Below are 16,845 nucleotides of genomic sequence, written 5' to 3' on the forward strand. Positions count from 1 at the left end.
ATGTGAAGAAAGTATGTTTTATTGAAAACACTCCTGTCAAATATTCCAAAGGCATGTATTCTGTGTACATTCAGAACTACTCTCTTGCTAATCAGCATTCACAATAAAAAGATTCAGGTTTTGTAGGAGTAGTAATTTCCCTATTAAACCATCATTAATTATGGTGTATGCTTTCATAGCAGTTTTCTTTTCATGAATATTCTTTTCTTCATCCAGGAATCCTTCAAACTGGATTTACTTCCATTCAGTTAATCAAACATTAGAAATGCTAGGCTACAAACAGAGAAGTTATACAAGTTTAAGTGGTATATTTTGTTACTAATTGATACAGATTTATCAAATTCAGCACTGTTACAAAGATCAACAGTACACCAAGATTAAACTTGTTTCATCCCACCCTCTTTTTGATTCTGCCTGTCAGTTGTTAACACTACTTCTTGCTTATTGATTCAGTAGGATTTTACAGGCAGTAGCAGTATGTGTTAATGGACCCTCTTACTGTATCTAAGAGCCACAAAAGTTAAGCATATCTATCTGTTACTTGAAAATAAAGCAGTTACTGTCTGTATATTACATTTTTGTTGTGGAATTGTTCTGTCACATTGCTTAGGAGTAAGTTTTGCTTGTACGTGATTTGTATCCCCAGGTTAGAAAAAACCAAAAAGCTCAACTTCTGAATCTATCCCTTAATAAAAAATGATTAAAATATCTTTCTTGGTTATCTTCTGTTCTTGATTGCAAAACATCAAACAGGAGCCCCTAGGTCATAGTTTATGCTCCTGTCCTCACAAATGCAAGCAGAATGTTAGAAGAGAAACAAGAAAGACAAATTAATCGAGAATGCAGACACCTTCCCAGCGGAACTGAAAAACAAACTAAGGGTCAACCAAATTCCTTTAAATCATGAAGCTTTTCTCTGATGAAATTTGATGGATATTCTATTATTCTAAGAGCCCTGCTCTAAAATTACACTTCTTTGCAATATTTTAAATCCCCATACCTGTCAGTTTAATTTTGAATTTGGGGCAATGAAAACACTTAATTTGTTCATTTTTCTGCTCTTGCAACTATAAGAACTGAGTTAGTGGGACTCTCTTGTTTCTGGAAGGTGCTTAGTTTGTTTTTCAGGATCAGTTTCTCGCTTTTTCCTGTCACTGTCAGGTGTCACTAGTTTCACTTGCTCCTGCTGGTGATGAATGTCAGGCAGCAGAGAGCAGACGTCACTGTCAAGACTCAGTGATGTCCTCTGCTGCCAGTTGCCCATGTCACCTGCAAGAATTTGGTAGTGTACCACGACACTGTCAAGTGACAGAATTCCCTAGCTCTTCAAACAAAAGGTGTCGACAATGACAGGATCAGCTACTAGAGGCTGAGCCTGATCCTGTCTCCCAATTTCAAGTTAACTGGTTTTTGCAGCTGTTTTTCCCTTTCTTTCGTAGTTTTCTATCTTGTGCAATTTCCACAATTTCTCCTGGAGGGGCAGTGTCTACGTGCTCCTGACTACCTATCTGATCATGTCTGTGACGGCCAAAAAGCCTGTGACGCCAGCCGCCGTGAGGATGATGTCTCTCAGTTTGAGAAGCAGCCTGGTGGTCCTCGTGTTTGGGATCACGACTGCCCATGTGATGGTGGTGGTGGTGGCGGCGATGGTGGTGTCCATGTCTGTGCAGGTTGGGATGGGAATGCTGACCCGTTGGCTTGGGTTCTATCTCTGACAGCTCTTCACCTGCTTTTTTAGTGATGTTTTCACATACACCATCAATATCGGGTTCCTGCAAAACAGACACCTGTATTAAATACAGGGCACTGTATTCAATTAAACTAGTTGTAAAATATTAACTAACATTTTTGCAGAGCATGAAAGGCACTTTTAAATTATTTGTTCTATTTTGTTGAAGAATGTATGAGCATATCAGAAATAGCCTTCTGTTGTCACACTACTGTCAACTAGACACGGCTTTTTAGCAATTAAAATTTCAGAAATTGCCAATAACAAGTATTCTTATCCTAGATCCTACATCTGACCTGTATGTGGTCTACATTTAGCCGGAACACTGCACATTGGGATCAAAAATTATTGTTCTCATTGAACTTCTATGATTATGTGTTCACATTTCATTATAATCCTTAAAAGCATTTCTGATCTTGAATGATGCATTAGAAAAAAGCTTCTTTTACAGCAGCAACAATAGTTTGTCTTGTACTGTATCACCTTTTTAAAAATAACTCTTGTAAACTGTGTTCAAATGCAAACTACAATGAATAGTAATGCAAACCAGCTTGAGTTTCATTCCCAGGTTTTAAAAAAATACTGTTTTTTATGTACTTACCCATCCTACAAAACTAGAGTAGTTAATTGCTCACTACCTCTACTACCTCTATATAGCTCTACAAATTGAATTACCCTCCAAGACTGAATTTACATTTCTGACAGTTAGTTGCATTTCTATCGAGGACAGGAATTCAGATAATCAGTCAGTCTATTAGAAATCAAATCTAATCCACTTAGAAAAATGTTTAAAAGCTGTCTGCCGAGATACATGAAATGTGAAAATTTGAAATCTTTTTGGATTAATCACTGAAATATTTTTTTAAATACCAATCATATCCAGTTTTCTTTTCTACCATACACAGAATGAGACAAGAAAATACCGTGTAGGAGCAGTTTCCACACTTGTTCTCGCAGTATGCAATCTTAATAGATTCTTCCACATACTGAAAATGCAGGAAGGAGTAGGGCAGACCGAGATGGTACACTAGACGGCCGCATCTAAGGAGAGAAATACAAATACCTACAATTAAACCTCACTTCTTATGATATCTCATTTTACTTGCATCAATCCACCCACACTGTACCAGTTCCATGGGGAGTGTTTCTGTTCCAGTTCACAGCCAAATCCAGTGTCTTCCTTACAAATTCTTGCCTGCTCACCTGCACTGCCCAGTATGTGAAGCATGATTTCCAGCTGATGTGGTAACTGCACTGCCTCTCCCTTAGCGGCACTTATGGATGGCAGAGGTGCACTCATTGCAGACCCATTGGGACAATGAGATGGGTTGTTTGCATAGTGATTGCTGCATCCTTACCACGTGTTTCTATGAAACCTAAGGTATTTTGACTGGGATGGGCATTGTGGTGCAGTTAATCAGTAAATCAGCATTACTGATTTATTGTGCATGAGGGGATTGTTATGGTGCCTGCTTGCCCCATGTTACACTTGAGTGTTCTGATACACACTTAACTATACAACTGATCTGCTCAAAGGAGCTGGAGTAAATGCAGAACCTGTACACAATGGCAGTTCAATGCCAACACACAGTCCCCTGGCCTTAGCTCCCCACTGGGGACTGCACGTTTAGAATCAGCAGCAGACAAAGCTTTCACAGCTAAGGCACAATAACAACACAGACTCCTAGAACCATAATGGATCATGGCCATTAAAACAGTCCAAAATGTACATATGTCCTGTGTGTCAACAGCACAGAACTGGTCAACCTTCCAAATGCTCCCAGACGGAATACAGCCTTGCTCTGTTTGCCTGTTGTATGACACCAGCCTTTCTTACTTGGGCATACTTGCTGCTGTAACATACAAGATCACTCATTCCAGTGTTAGTTTCATCCCACAAACTTCATCTAATTTAAATTCATCACATTACAGAAAAAGAATAACTTTCTAACTCTTCATTAAGCTTATTTATGGTTTAGTATGAGCTTGGAATGTTCCTAACAGTAATATAAAGTAACAAGGATAGACATGTTTGAAGTGCAGGATTTTTCAAGGAGTAGTAACTATTAGAGTCACTACCATCACATCAAAATTGAAAAACTGGGATTTTAATTACCTAGTGGTGCTTCCAAAATATACCTGGGGAAAAATCTTATATTGAAAAGCAATTTTCTTCTGAAGTTTTAAATTTGACCGGAAGACTAATTTTCCTTATGTCTATATGGCATTTTCAACAACTCTCATCAAAAAGTTTCCATGAAATAAAAGATAAAACTTTGACATGCATGAATGTAATAAAGTTATCTGAAAATAAAAACACTATAAAACCATGAACATGTTACCAAATTTTACGCGCATTTAATGATCATCTAAATCCATGTTAATTATAAAAAAAAAAAAAATAATCCAAAATTACTCATGCAAAAGCAAACTTAGCTTTTGTAACTTTGTTTTTCCAATAAATACTAGCACTTTACTTAGTTCAACTTAAACGCTGAGCATGATGTCTTTGTTATTTGCACATCAATGAAATAATACAGAGATTTACGGATCATTACTCAAAATACATGTGAATGTTTTCCCATGTTTGTCTGTAAGCGCACACCTGTCATAGATGAGAAAGTCATCCTTGTTTCCATTTAAAGTAGTCCAGACATCCTCTTGCTGCTCATCTTGCTGGTAGACGGTAATGTAGTCTGAAACACGTTCTTTTAGTAGGTGAAATTCCCTCTGGGATTGAGGTCCCTGATGGTTGACAACCACATACGAGATGTTGACCAATCCTTCATTCTCTAACTTTACGCGCAGGTCCTCCAAACTAATGGGAATGCAAAGAAGCAAGACCATAAACCATTAGAGAATCATGAGACAAATTTGACATAAGAGTTAATATGCTCCATCTTGCTTTTATTATAGATGTATGACATGGAGTTTCTTCCTTTTCATTTGTATCTTTCCTGTGGAATTGCTCTAGAAAACTATTTTTCAGTTACAGGAAATAGTTTAGAATGTGGAAGATTCTTTTAATTTTTTTCTAAAATGTAAGAACCAAAACCAACGACCTTGAAAGCCAAACAGAAAGCCCACTTTTAACTCTGACAGAGACACAGATTTACCACTATGTTTTTAAATCCAATTCTTAATAAACTTGCAAAGCTTATTATGATATGTAAGTCATGCAGCCTAGAGAGGAAAACTAAGGTGCGCTCACTGTGACTAAAATCCAAATCTAAAACTGGTACTATGAACTTTTAAACCAAAATAATTTTGCAATCCCTAAATGAATCAAAAATAAAACCTTTATTCAATTCCTATTTGGGTCAGCTGAAAATTATTTTGTAACTACTGTTACTGTCATGCTAGCTATTTATTTGCAAGGATTAAGTTCTAGAAAATAGAGCATCACTGTCCCAGTTCGTGGATGAAAACCTAAAACTAATGACTTCCTTGAATGCTTCATCAATTTTTTGAAAGGACAGTATTTAACTTAACTTCTGGATTTTTTAAATATATGTAGGATCTCTGAACACAGGCTGAAAGGCCACATTAAAAGCACAAGTTTTGATTAATTTTTTCCCCCCACAGATCTTACATAAGAAATCAGTGATAACATCTCTATTTAAGATGATCTAACCATGTTAAAGAATCGTGACGTTTCTTGGCTTCACTATTTTTGCTACATTAATCATCTATTGCTGTTTCTGTTGGTTCTGTTGCTGTTCTTGTGGTTTGGGTTTCATTAATGTCATTAAAGTTGATCATACAATTATGTTGTAAACATAATTTGGAGAAGATGATCTATTCCTGAAAGTCAGGAATAGGTCAAGAGATAATCTTACCCACTGGCACAGAACCCTTCTGCTGATAGTGAGCCTGGTCACTGGGTCACACATGCCAGCAGTGATGGTGGCATTTGGGGTAGCTAGAGTTGATGGAGTGCATCTGTGGCAGGGCACACGTAGTATTCTCAGCTGGAGAGCAAAATCTGGGATGAGACACACTTACCTGGAAGCCTGCCGCAGGCACAATGATCAGCTAGCCTGGAGGAGAGCCACCACTGTCACCGAGCCTCTGGAGTTCCACATTGGGTCCTCCTCCCCAATACGCCATTCTGGGGGCTCCTGGCAGTTCTGGATCTCTGTCCCTCCTCCTGGGAGGACACAGAGGGCCAGAACTAGCCCCAGACCTGCCCACATGGCTGGGCTTTACCTGAGAAGAGAGAAAATAAACAAAGTAAGGCCAATGCCTAGACAAAGTTCAGACTGAAATTCCCGTATGAAAACAGCAGCATATTGACTCCATTCAGTTTAAAAAGAAATAAAAGAAAACAAAACAAAACAAAAAACATGCCAAAAAACCACAAATCTGTGTAAGAATAAATTTGAGCACTTTGTTTACTGCTCAGTTTCTTTAGTTATCCAGTGGAGTTCCTCTGTAATCGAGGTAGGTGTTTTTTTTTCTTTGTACTGCTTGAAGGTTTTTGGGGTTTTTTTGTTATTGTGTTTGAACAGCTACAAAGTAAACATTCAGAATAGCTGAAAATTTTTTTAGCATTACTAATCAGACTAAGTTTTTTTTTACTCTTTGTAATTTCTTTTTGACCATTTTTAACACTTCAGTGATTTTAAAGTGGCTTTTTTCTTGTGTTTTGAAATCAACTGTGTTAAGCCTATTTATGTCAGGAAGAATCTAGATCAGTTCACTCCAGATTCCAAAGTAATTCCACTATCTTAAAAGTACATGTGCCAATAGTGGATTTCAATACCCAGCAAGTGTTACAGAACATAGCAGAAAATAATGAAAAATACTTAAAAAAATTTTGCATGTCAGTCTGGGGTATCTGGATCTCAATGAAAAAAAAAATCTATGAAGAAGTCAGGCACTAGAAACAATTTTACAAAAACCATAAATGAAAACTGAATTTCATTCAGGATTCCTCAGATCTTACAAAATCTCATATCCATTCTTAGTCCAGTTACTGTTATGAAAATCAAAGCATATAAGAAATTCCATTGTTACCTTTTCATTTTATTCCATTAACATCTCAATTTTGGCTTAAACACCCATTATCAAGAAATATTTAAAATTATAAGTGTGAAAAATTATAAAGCTGCTCCCCAACATGTCCTAGGTTATGGGATTATATAACTTCACCATTTACATCAAAGTCTGACAGTGACCACATAATAGTTTGGAAATAATAAATTCTGATTTATGACAGTTAATATATGTTTCAGCCACCTTGTCATAGCCTAAAAGATTAATAATAATTGATCTTTTAAAACAAAAGTCATTTGTTGCTGCATTTGTGAAAGCCAGCTGTCCCTGACATTTCTTTCCTACATTCTAGGTAAAGTACTATGAAGACTAAACTGTGGTCCAGTATATACCAACACAGCCTTTTTCCACTCTTTCCTGCCTTTATATCCATTATAAACACATGATACTCTCATGATATTTTGATCTCCTTCCCTGCCTTTACAGCAGCCTTCTGCAGCACTGGCATGCAGCACCCAGCAACAGCTGTCCACCCTGCGAGTTGCAGGAGAGCCTGCCTTATACTTCTCTTCATATTTCAACTTTCCGCTTAGTTTCCAATGGAAATTTCCACAGTCAGACTTTTCAGCCAAAGAAACAAGCAAACACTCTGCCAAATCTTAAGTCATGAAGCTCTTTCACAGCAAACCCAGCACACTTACCCTGTCCTCCTCCTCCCCCTTCTTGGCAGCTGTGCCTGGCTCTGCCGCAGAAGGAAACAGTGTGGGGAAAAGGGCTGTGGTATTTATATGGCTCTTGTTTATCTCACTTTGCAGATACGGTTCAAAGTTCAGGGAACTTTTTCTGAACGTCCCTGCAAGCAAACGAAACCTCTTGAGCAAAACTACCCAAAATATTTCTCCATTAACTAATCCCAAGTGGAAACCATTTATTGTGCATAATAGCAAAGTATTTTTACTGTCATGACTTCAAATATCTTTCTATGCAGTTTATCAGTCACCCCAGTCAGCTGGTGGTAGTGGTACAGTCAGAGGAGGGGGATGGGCCAAGGAGTCATTATTTTCTGAACACAGTGGTAACCACAGTGAGGGGGGAAGGTACTTCCCTATTTAAAAAAACGCTGAGCTAGCAGGTTTTGTCTCATATGTTTTATCTGATATTTGCCTTAGAGAATGTTGTGCTCTGTCTGAGGGCATGTGCATACTGAGCTCCTTTGGCCCAGCTGCTCTTGATTATATCACTCTGCATTCAAACTTTTCTCAGTAGAACCTTCCAGTTCTTCAACTTTTTTGAAAGTTAAAGCCCAGAACTTCAGCCATTTAAATCAATGTAGCTACATGAAAGTCATGAAGCTCTATCTGCCGGCAGTAGGTACCTGAGCCTCTGTATTTCACTGTTATGTTTTCTTAAGCCCTGATCACCGATGTATCTGTGGACATCCATGTTAAACTGTTTCCCTACTCGGTTTCCTTGGTGAGAGAATTGTTTATCCATGCATTTTACTTCAACAGCAGCTTGCTTTGCTTTGATTTCCTTCAATGTACATGTTACATGTGTATGGGGAAATAAATGTTTAAAAAGTTTTAAAATATGAGGGTGTGCCCTCATATTTCAAGGTGGTGAGATGGATACTGCTTAGATCTATGGCCTGAGGCCATCTTCTGCACAGATAAGCATTTTGCTTTAGGCTGGATTCAAGAAAGGGAACTGCTGACCTTGGGGATTTATGCTGTAGAAGTCCTATGCACTTCTTTCCACTAGTCAGTGGTCTTGGAAGATACAACGTGGAAAACAGACAGAGTTCATACTAGACCTGAAGTTTTTTTAAGAACAGGAGTGTGTTCGTATTCCTTATAATGTTAGCGGAAACACATCTTGTATTCTTTGCTGGCTTGGTACCAAACTCTCCTATCTGCAATAGCGGCCTTTACTGTTCCAATTGATCGACAATTTGCTCACCGCCTGTTTCAGTTGTTGGGGTTGATTCTCAATACTGATAAAATCCTGTAAGTTTGGCTGGAAGTATTTGGTGTGCACCACATCCACCAATTCTTGAATGAGCACAGAGGCAGCCAACAAAAATTAAGCACATACAGCTCTATTAATAGGGCTAATAAGAGTAATGCAGCTCACTGGTGACTGCTGCTCTCTGAAATTGTTCTTTTGCCAATTATAGCAACAATAAGTGGAGACACTCTCAAAGGAAGAGCAACACTCCATTTCCTTTTCCTTTTCTTCATAGAGAGGATGTGGACAAGGTTTGATTAACAAGTGCTGAACCTATAAACTATATGTAATACCACAGAGTGCTGCTGAGACATGCAGCGCACAAGTACTGAAGAACTCAGCTCAGACAGAGTAAATTGAGCTGAAGCAGCTATCATATAAAACAAGTTCCTTGCTGTGGAAAGCACACACTGAGGATGGAAATGGATAGAGGTGACTATGGAAAAGTTAGTATTTCCTCCCATACAGTAAGCAGAGACACCTGCAGACCCTCAGTTGCCTTACTGAGAGATGAGAAGCACTGTGACAATAAATACTATAGGAAGTATTGTTAATAATTATATTTATTGTAACCCTTAGTATCTTAAGATGATTTCAACTATGTTCACAGTGATAAGCCATGAGCATCTTACTTTTTAATATTCACCCTACCTAAGATCATTGTTATGCCTTAATATTTATGGAGGAAAAAAGTTCCTCTGTCTTAAAGCAAGGAAGGCAGGAAATATTATAATCTTGGTTGTGGATTAAGATAGATCTAATTAATTTGGTTTAGAAATGTATTAACTAATAATGCTTCAATCTGAAGCATTACTGTTTCAGAGTGGAAAGAAAGAATCCACTTCCACAGGATTTTTTTATGAACATGGATAAAGCTGTTAATAATTGTCAAATTAACAGGCTAGGAGTCTGACTGTTCCATTTCTGTACATAAATCCCATTTCTGTTTATAGGCTTCTGTAGCCCTTTGTTTATAGCTTGTAAAGAAACAATCACCTTAAATACTAATTTTTGCTTTCCACTGCAAATATTTTCTTAGTTATTGAGTTTGGTCCAATCTCACGGCAGGAGGCAAGTTATGAACTCTAATTTGGACAAGCCCTCAGTTTCAAACAATAATTTTTTTAATGATCATCTTGTTTCTGTTCACTTTCTTTCTTCTTTGGGGGAGGATAATAGCTCTGGTGGAAATAACAGCCCCCTTTCTTACTGAACATAAGCTTTTTTGACATGTTCCAAACTTTTCAAAGCATGACAGCATAGAAATATCATTTGTTGTTGCTGTTATCTAGATTAGTAACATAATTTTTCTTGGAGAAAGAAAAAAAAATCAAAAATATACTCAAAACCCCAACACAATGCCACAATCCCAAAAGACAAGAAGCGATGGCTGTCAGAAATTAATTCTGGTAACACCTGCTGAGGAGATTTGTAATGTGCAAATAGCATGAGGATGGGGGCAGAACACAGATTCAGCATGAACCCTATTGTGAGGCCTTAGGACTTCAGTGCCTGTTTTGCCCTTGTGACTGAAGGATGTCATAAACACAGAATTCAAAGTCCACTTGCAAATCTTAATTCTTTACTGGCTCTTCTCTGTCTTCTCTGACACTGTGTCAACTCAGGGTAGTTACTCATACTTTATAGTGGAAAATATTGCAACAGCAGTAGGCTGTTAGAGTTACTTAATGCTTATATAAAGAAATTTCCATTAGTTTATGAGGCCTTAAACTTGAATAAATGCTGTGGGGGAAAAAAAAAAAAAAAAAGGTCACTTAAGTGAAGAGCAAAAAGATACACTGAAGTAAAGTAAATTACAGCATGAGGTTAATAAATGCTTACTTCTCAGAATTCAAAGGAAGGAGCTAAAACTGACATCCTCTGATGCAGGCCTAAAGATTTTTTCAGTGAACAAAGAAATAGCTGATACATGCAATTGTCTACTTATAAACAAAATGAGACTTAAAGGAGCCCTGATCTAATTGCAAAATGATTGGGTTTTTTGCTTGGAAATTCCATTTACAATAATGAAGTACCTTTCTCTGCTTGAACCTATGTGTAGCACACTGTAATTAGGAAGGGAAATATTTTCAGATGTGTCCTCAGACCCAATCACTACACAGATTACAAATGCAATCAGACCCTAGTTGCTGAACACCTACATCTATTCTGAGTTCCTTACAGGCTTTGTTTACTTTCTGCATTTATCCTGCAATAATTCTATCAGTCCACAAATTCTCCAAGTCACTGCAGTGAGCTTAAAAACAGTTCTCTTATCATTTGAAGGAAGAAAAAATTTGCTGATGATACCCAAGAGGTGGTTCAGAAGATCACAGCTGCAGGAAATCTTCCACATTTTTGTATTTTTACAGGTGTATTAAGTAATACTTGTGTGTGTCCATAGAGGAAAATATAATAATTCTGTGATCCATAGAGGAAAACTGAAAATTCCTTCAGTTTGGTGTGACTCTGCTGAGGCTCCTAGTGCTTGGCATAGTAAACACAGGAGCAAATGTAGTCATGCAGTGCCCAAAGCAGGGTATCTGTACAGATCTCATGTCCCACACAATGAGCCTCCTTCTACGGGAATGATGCAGTTGCACCAGGAATTCAGCAGGCAGCTTTAGGCTCTCCAATGCAGTTCACTGTTTTTATAAATGTAAAATGGTAATGGATCTAGACCAATGAACACACAGAAAGGTAAAAAAGCCTCTCTATTACACTGCATTCAGACATTTCTCTTTACATTAAAAGATCAGGCCTCCAAGAGAGTGTAAATAATCAAAACCTCCGAAGTATCATCAGCAATACACAAAATTCCTATTAAACTCTCCATACACAATAAACCTCCTTAGGAGATGTGGAGGAAAATGATTCATCAGCTAAATTCACAGTTGTTCATTCTAGGTGACTATATTTAAACGCTTCTCACCAGAAATACCTGTACAAGCAAGCTGTTGTTAATGATTTACAACAGGTTATGCAGGCACAGTTCACTGCACTGAACCCTATCTGCAGAATGGAAGTGAAGACAGCCCAGTACATGGGATTCAGTGACCATATACAGTGAACCTGACGAGAAGCTCAAGTCTGTCCTTTGCTTATCTGTTGTGAAATACATTAAAACTGAAGTGAAGACTGGTCCCAGCTAATGAATAAGAGATGTTCGTGTATAAAAAAACTCTCTTTCAAGAAATTTTTAACTGTGTTAAAAATTGGATTATGTGTTTTTGGTTAAATTTCTTTTTGCGACTCTGTGTTGCTCTCTTTTCCTGATAATACAGAAGTGGCTGTGAACATTATGGTCTGCAAGAGACGTTAGGAGTGTTTATGGGCAGATTCAGATAATCAAAGTGTAAGATAGAGGTTGTCTTACATGGAATGGAGTCTGACAAACTGAAATACTGATGGCTTCAAATACATGATATTGACAGTAGATTGCTGATGATACTTCTTTTCGAATAGCAGGGTCAGAGGAGGCCACAAAGATACTGAGAAGGCTGGAGCACCTCAGCAGCAAAGACAGGCTGAAAGAGTTGGGGAGGAGAAGAGAAGGCTCAGGGACACCTTACTGAGGTCTTTCAGTACCTAAAGGGGGCTGAAAAAAGAGAGAAGGGGACTTTTTACATAGGCAGGTAGTGACAGGGCAAGGGGCAATGGCAATAAACTGAAAGAGCGAAGGTTTAAATTAGCCTGACTTAATGAAAGTGAACTAGATGATCTTTATGGTCCCTTCCAACTCAAACCCTTCCATGATTCTGTGACTCTATTATATACTCTTTTAGTGCATTTAGCACTTTCAGAAGATTTCCAAGCTTTTTCTTTGTCATGAAAAGTTTGCATTTTTGCTGAAAATTACAATTATTAACTAATGTAAAGTTATTTTTTTGTATTTTGGATGAAATATGTATAACAGAAGTCCTCAATCTTCTGATATTACAGTCCTATATTTCACTTTCCACAGATGCAGTTGTTGAAAGTAACAATGAAGGAGAAGTAAAATTTTGAATACAAAATATAGTTTTTGTATAACATAGATAATGGGCCAGCAAAGACCAGAGACATTATATCTGACAAACATATTAGCTGTACTTTGACAGTGGAAGTCTTCCTGTTCTCCTTACAGCTTTGGATTCCATTTTTGGAAAAGGCAAAATTAGAGTAGCAGAACTGCAGCTGTATTCCAGAAAAAAGGATGCAGAATGCAATGCAGAGGAAATAACTATGTATTTGAAAGAAAGAGAAGTGAGAGAAGATTTGATGACATTTTGTCTGAGGACACATTTGGAAGTCACCTGCACAAGCCATCACACTACTACATATCACTACAAATACCAAAGACATGGGAAAATCTGCCCTGCAAAATTCAAGCAGCATTGGTTTTTTTTTCAAAATTACCATTATTTCTTAAGTTCACATGAATTTGGAGGGGCTTCTTGGCTCATCTGAGAATTCACACTGGATAGGCTTCTTATCATGATGTCTAATTAAAGGCAGCAGCAACAACCCCCACTTTTGTGTCTCCTCATCCCATTTCAAAAGCATTGGCTAAACCTGTGGAACTTGAAAGGTGACTAAGTCCTGGTCCCATCAAGAAACAATCATCATAATGCCTCAATAGCTCTCCAGCCAGTGGGGATTTGCATGGATGCTCATTTGTAAGGACTGACGTAGAACTACAGCAGAGATGAGTCCCATGTTGGCATTTTACTTTGGTAAGTCTTCATCTTTACGTGTTTTATTTTTTAATGACTGCCTCTTAGCAGGAGTACGTTCATAATATTATCCATGTATGCCTTGTATTATTTACTTATTATTATTTACATATCAGGCATATGACAGTCGTAAGGATTGTATTTAAGGAGGTGTAGTATCCCCCAATGAGCCCAGAGTCTGCATCCCACACCAATTTTTGACCATCAGCATTTTATCCAGCCTGTTAAACTGCAAGCTGGTATTTTCAGACCCTTTTCTTGTCAGAAAAGGGGGAAAAAAACAGTAAAGTAGGGTTTCTTTCTGCTGATCCTGCATCATAATCCTTGCCAGATTTCCTGTAGAAGCTCAAAAAAAGGAAACCAAATATGATTGCAAAGTGAAAAAAATTTGTAATGATTTAAGAATCATGGCAGTAAAGTGGCTGAACATTCTCTTCAGCTAACAGGCATTCAGGACAGACAGACCAGAAAACCAAATGCAAAAGTGATCCCATGACTGCACTAATAATTAACGATAAATCCTCTTTAATTGTATTCCCCTTTTTGCAGAAGCTTCTTGCTTGTAAATGTTGTTATTAACTTCTGTTAATCCTTTAACACAGGTGCTTGCCTACGTTAGTTACAAAATACAAAACTAAAGGACAGTGAGGAATTTCAGTTGTCCTGAAGCCAACACAGGACTTCGGTCTCTGCTGTTCAGGCAAATCATTATGCAATCAGCAGCTCAGGCACTGTTGGAGGCTTACAGCACGGATCGTGTGTGAGGCTGGCCTTAAGAACTGAAGTGACACCATAGACAGAAGCTGGGTGGTCTTCCAGTAGCATGTGTGCTTTGGTAGCTGCTCCACCTGTGAGTCTGCAGAGTGCTCACATCATAATCAGCACAGTCCCAGGCAATGTGACACACAGCACACATCATCTTGCACAGATAGAAGATGCATTTGATGGAAGGAAAGAAGCATTTGATGCCAGAAAGAAAAAAAATTCTTGAAGGGAAAGCAATATGCCTCTAGACCACAGTAAGAATTCTAGGTTGCCCAGCTTTCCAACTTTTTATTGCTCTTAATCTTATCTTAATTGCATGTGGAATGACTCCTTAATTGTCTCCAGGTTCTGGAGTAAAGTTTATAGTGAACATTTTAAGCTCCTATCAGCCATACATAATTTCAGACAGCAATAGGATGATTCATAGAACTACTTTTGTAGGAAGATTATCTGACCTGAAAGAGGAGTGATCTAAAATTATCTGTTAATGTTTCTACATGTATAATACATGGAAGTACAGTTGTGGGCTGGGTCAAAACTTTTTCTTACAATTTAGCTTTAACCCCTTCCAGACTCTAGATTTTCATAGATTGTGAAAGATAATGAGAAAAAGATATCGTATTTCAAGTCCTTATGCACTGTGTCCACTGTTGCTTATCAAAAAACCTCACAAAACAAAAATACTTTTCCAAATGAGGTTAAAGATTTGGCTGTGAAACATTTGGTTTCACATGTCCAGAAGAGATACCAACTAAATATATGAACTCTGTAATAATAATGTCTCTGTGTGTTATTTCTACTCATGATGCACAACGCATACTCATCCAAAAATTGCACAGTGTATATGTATTTTAACAATAAACACAGATAAATATTTAACAGAGGTTTTCTGTAAGAGGTTTTCCAGACAAAGCCTGCTGAATTTGTACTAGGAAATGATCTTCCAACACAACCCATTTTATATTTATATATATGATTCTCTATTATGGAATTAAAAGAAAAAAATAACTAAGTAGTTAACATCTAATTTCTTTAGGCATGCTACTTGTAATCCTGAAGAATCCAAATCACTATGGTTTATGAAACTGAGAAGCAGTAAGTTGCTGGACTTGCTTCTTCCTCCAGATATTTAAAATTATATAAAAGAAAATATTTAGATAAGAACTAGAATTCAACTACCATGGCTTGCAGTGTTCAGCAGACACTGATCTCCCTGATTTCACTAGTCAGCTGATCTTTCTGGGGTCACAAAAATATGGAACTTGTAAACAGTAGATAAGACCTGGCATGGAGCTCGTACGTCAGCAGATAATACTGAATAGATATAAATGCACATCCTGTCCTAGCGGGACATTTCCTCTGAAAATAGAAAGATAACAAAGAAACAGGCTGATACATTTGTGTCACAGGAGTAACATTTAAATACTTTTTTACATCAATCCACAATTCTACACATTACAGCTTTCAAGCATTGCATTTCATAGTTCCGCTACCATTTTGATTACCTTTAACTCCTTATATCTTCCCTTTGCTCTGGAAATAATAAGGAAATAAGGAGGATTAACAGAACAGCTCTCCATCAGAAGCACAATCCATGTTTATTTTCCTTTAAAACCTTTTAAACAGACACTAATATTATTGCCCTCGGCATACCTATCAAAGGGGCTCCACAGAAATGTTTTCCTCTTGCATAACAGCACACATCTGGCTTGCTCTAGGCATGATGGTAAAGTCTTCTCATGCACAGAACAAGTCACTGTGCAAGGGAGACGTACTGACTCATCTGATACAGAGAAGATTTCTTGCAAATGATTGATAACACTACAGGAATGACCAGTTAATTTCGTAAGAATTTTTCTAATAGAAGAGACCAGTAAAGGCCACATTGCAGCTGCCTATGTTCTGTACCTGCCTGGTGAATAATTTGGTTTTGATGTGGGAGATCTGGGTGTGCTATGAGTGAACTAAGCAGCTATCAAAACCATTTTGGGAGCCAGTCAGAAGTTTCCAGCAAGCTGGATATAGGTCAGAGGCTGCCAAATGGATGGCCACACACTAGATGAGCTAATGGTCCCTTTTGGCCTTCGTTCATTATCTGAATCACCTGCTTTTGGACAACAGTTACTCAATGATGCACATAATTCTGAATTCTTGATTTCACATTTCCAGTTTGCTAATTCCTGCATTTCCTCAGACAAAGAGGGGTTTCCTTTATTAAAGAAGGGAAATATATGATTCAAAATTTTCTACTATTAGTGTAGTACTCATATTTGTTTGTTTGCTGCTTCACAGCTCCCCCTGTGAGGGGCTCACAATGCTCAGCCTGGAGGGATGCTCTCAGCCCTATTCAATGTTGCTGTGAGAGGCTGGAGCTAGACAAGAACATCTACATTCAGTGACTTTCCCAAACTCAGACAAATGTTATGTCCAGAAGAATGTTATATTAATTAGTACAGGATTCTCCAGTGTCATTGAGGTGATTCTCTAAAAGGAGAAAAGCATAGGTAAATTTTAGACATATAAATGGCTAATACAGGTTGAACTAGACCTATTGATAAAGATCCTTTAGATGTTTGTTTAACATATTCTTCCTTATGTAAATAAAATGCACTGTAAACCAGGTAGTTTTTA

General features: G+C 37.7%; 1 protein-coding gene across 1 annotated transcript; it reads right to left on the reverse strand.

The window, feature by feature from the left end:
* Window position 1: 1 nt before the first annotated feature.
* SELENOP (selenoprotein P) lies at window positions 2-7,680 on the reverse strand. Its single transcript, XM_015615143.2, has 5 exons — window positions 7,429-7,680; window positions 5,735-5,938; window positions 4,335-4,547; window positions 2,653-2,770; window positions 2-1,772 (listed from the first exon to the last, which is right to left on the reverse strand). Exons 2-5 carry the CDS (start codon window positions 5,923-5,925, stop codon window positions 1,113-1,115), a joined length of 1,182 nt encoding a protein of 393 aa, XP_015470629.1. The 5' UTR covers window positions 5,926-5,938; window positions 7,429-7,680; the 3' UTR covers window positions 2-1,112.
* Window positions 7,681-16,845: the final 9,165 nt, after the last annotated feature.

The sequence above is a fragment of the Parus major genome, chromosome Z (genome assembly GCF_001522545.3).
Source record: "Parus major isolate Abel chromosome Z, Parus_major1.1, whole genome shotgun sequence".
Taxonomy (NCBI): Eukaryota; Metazoa; Chordata; class Aves; order Passeriformes; family Paridae; genus Parus; species Parus major.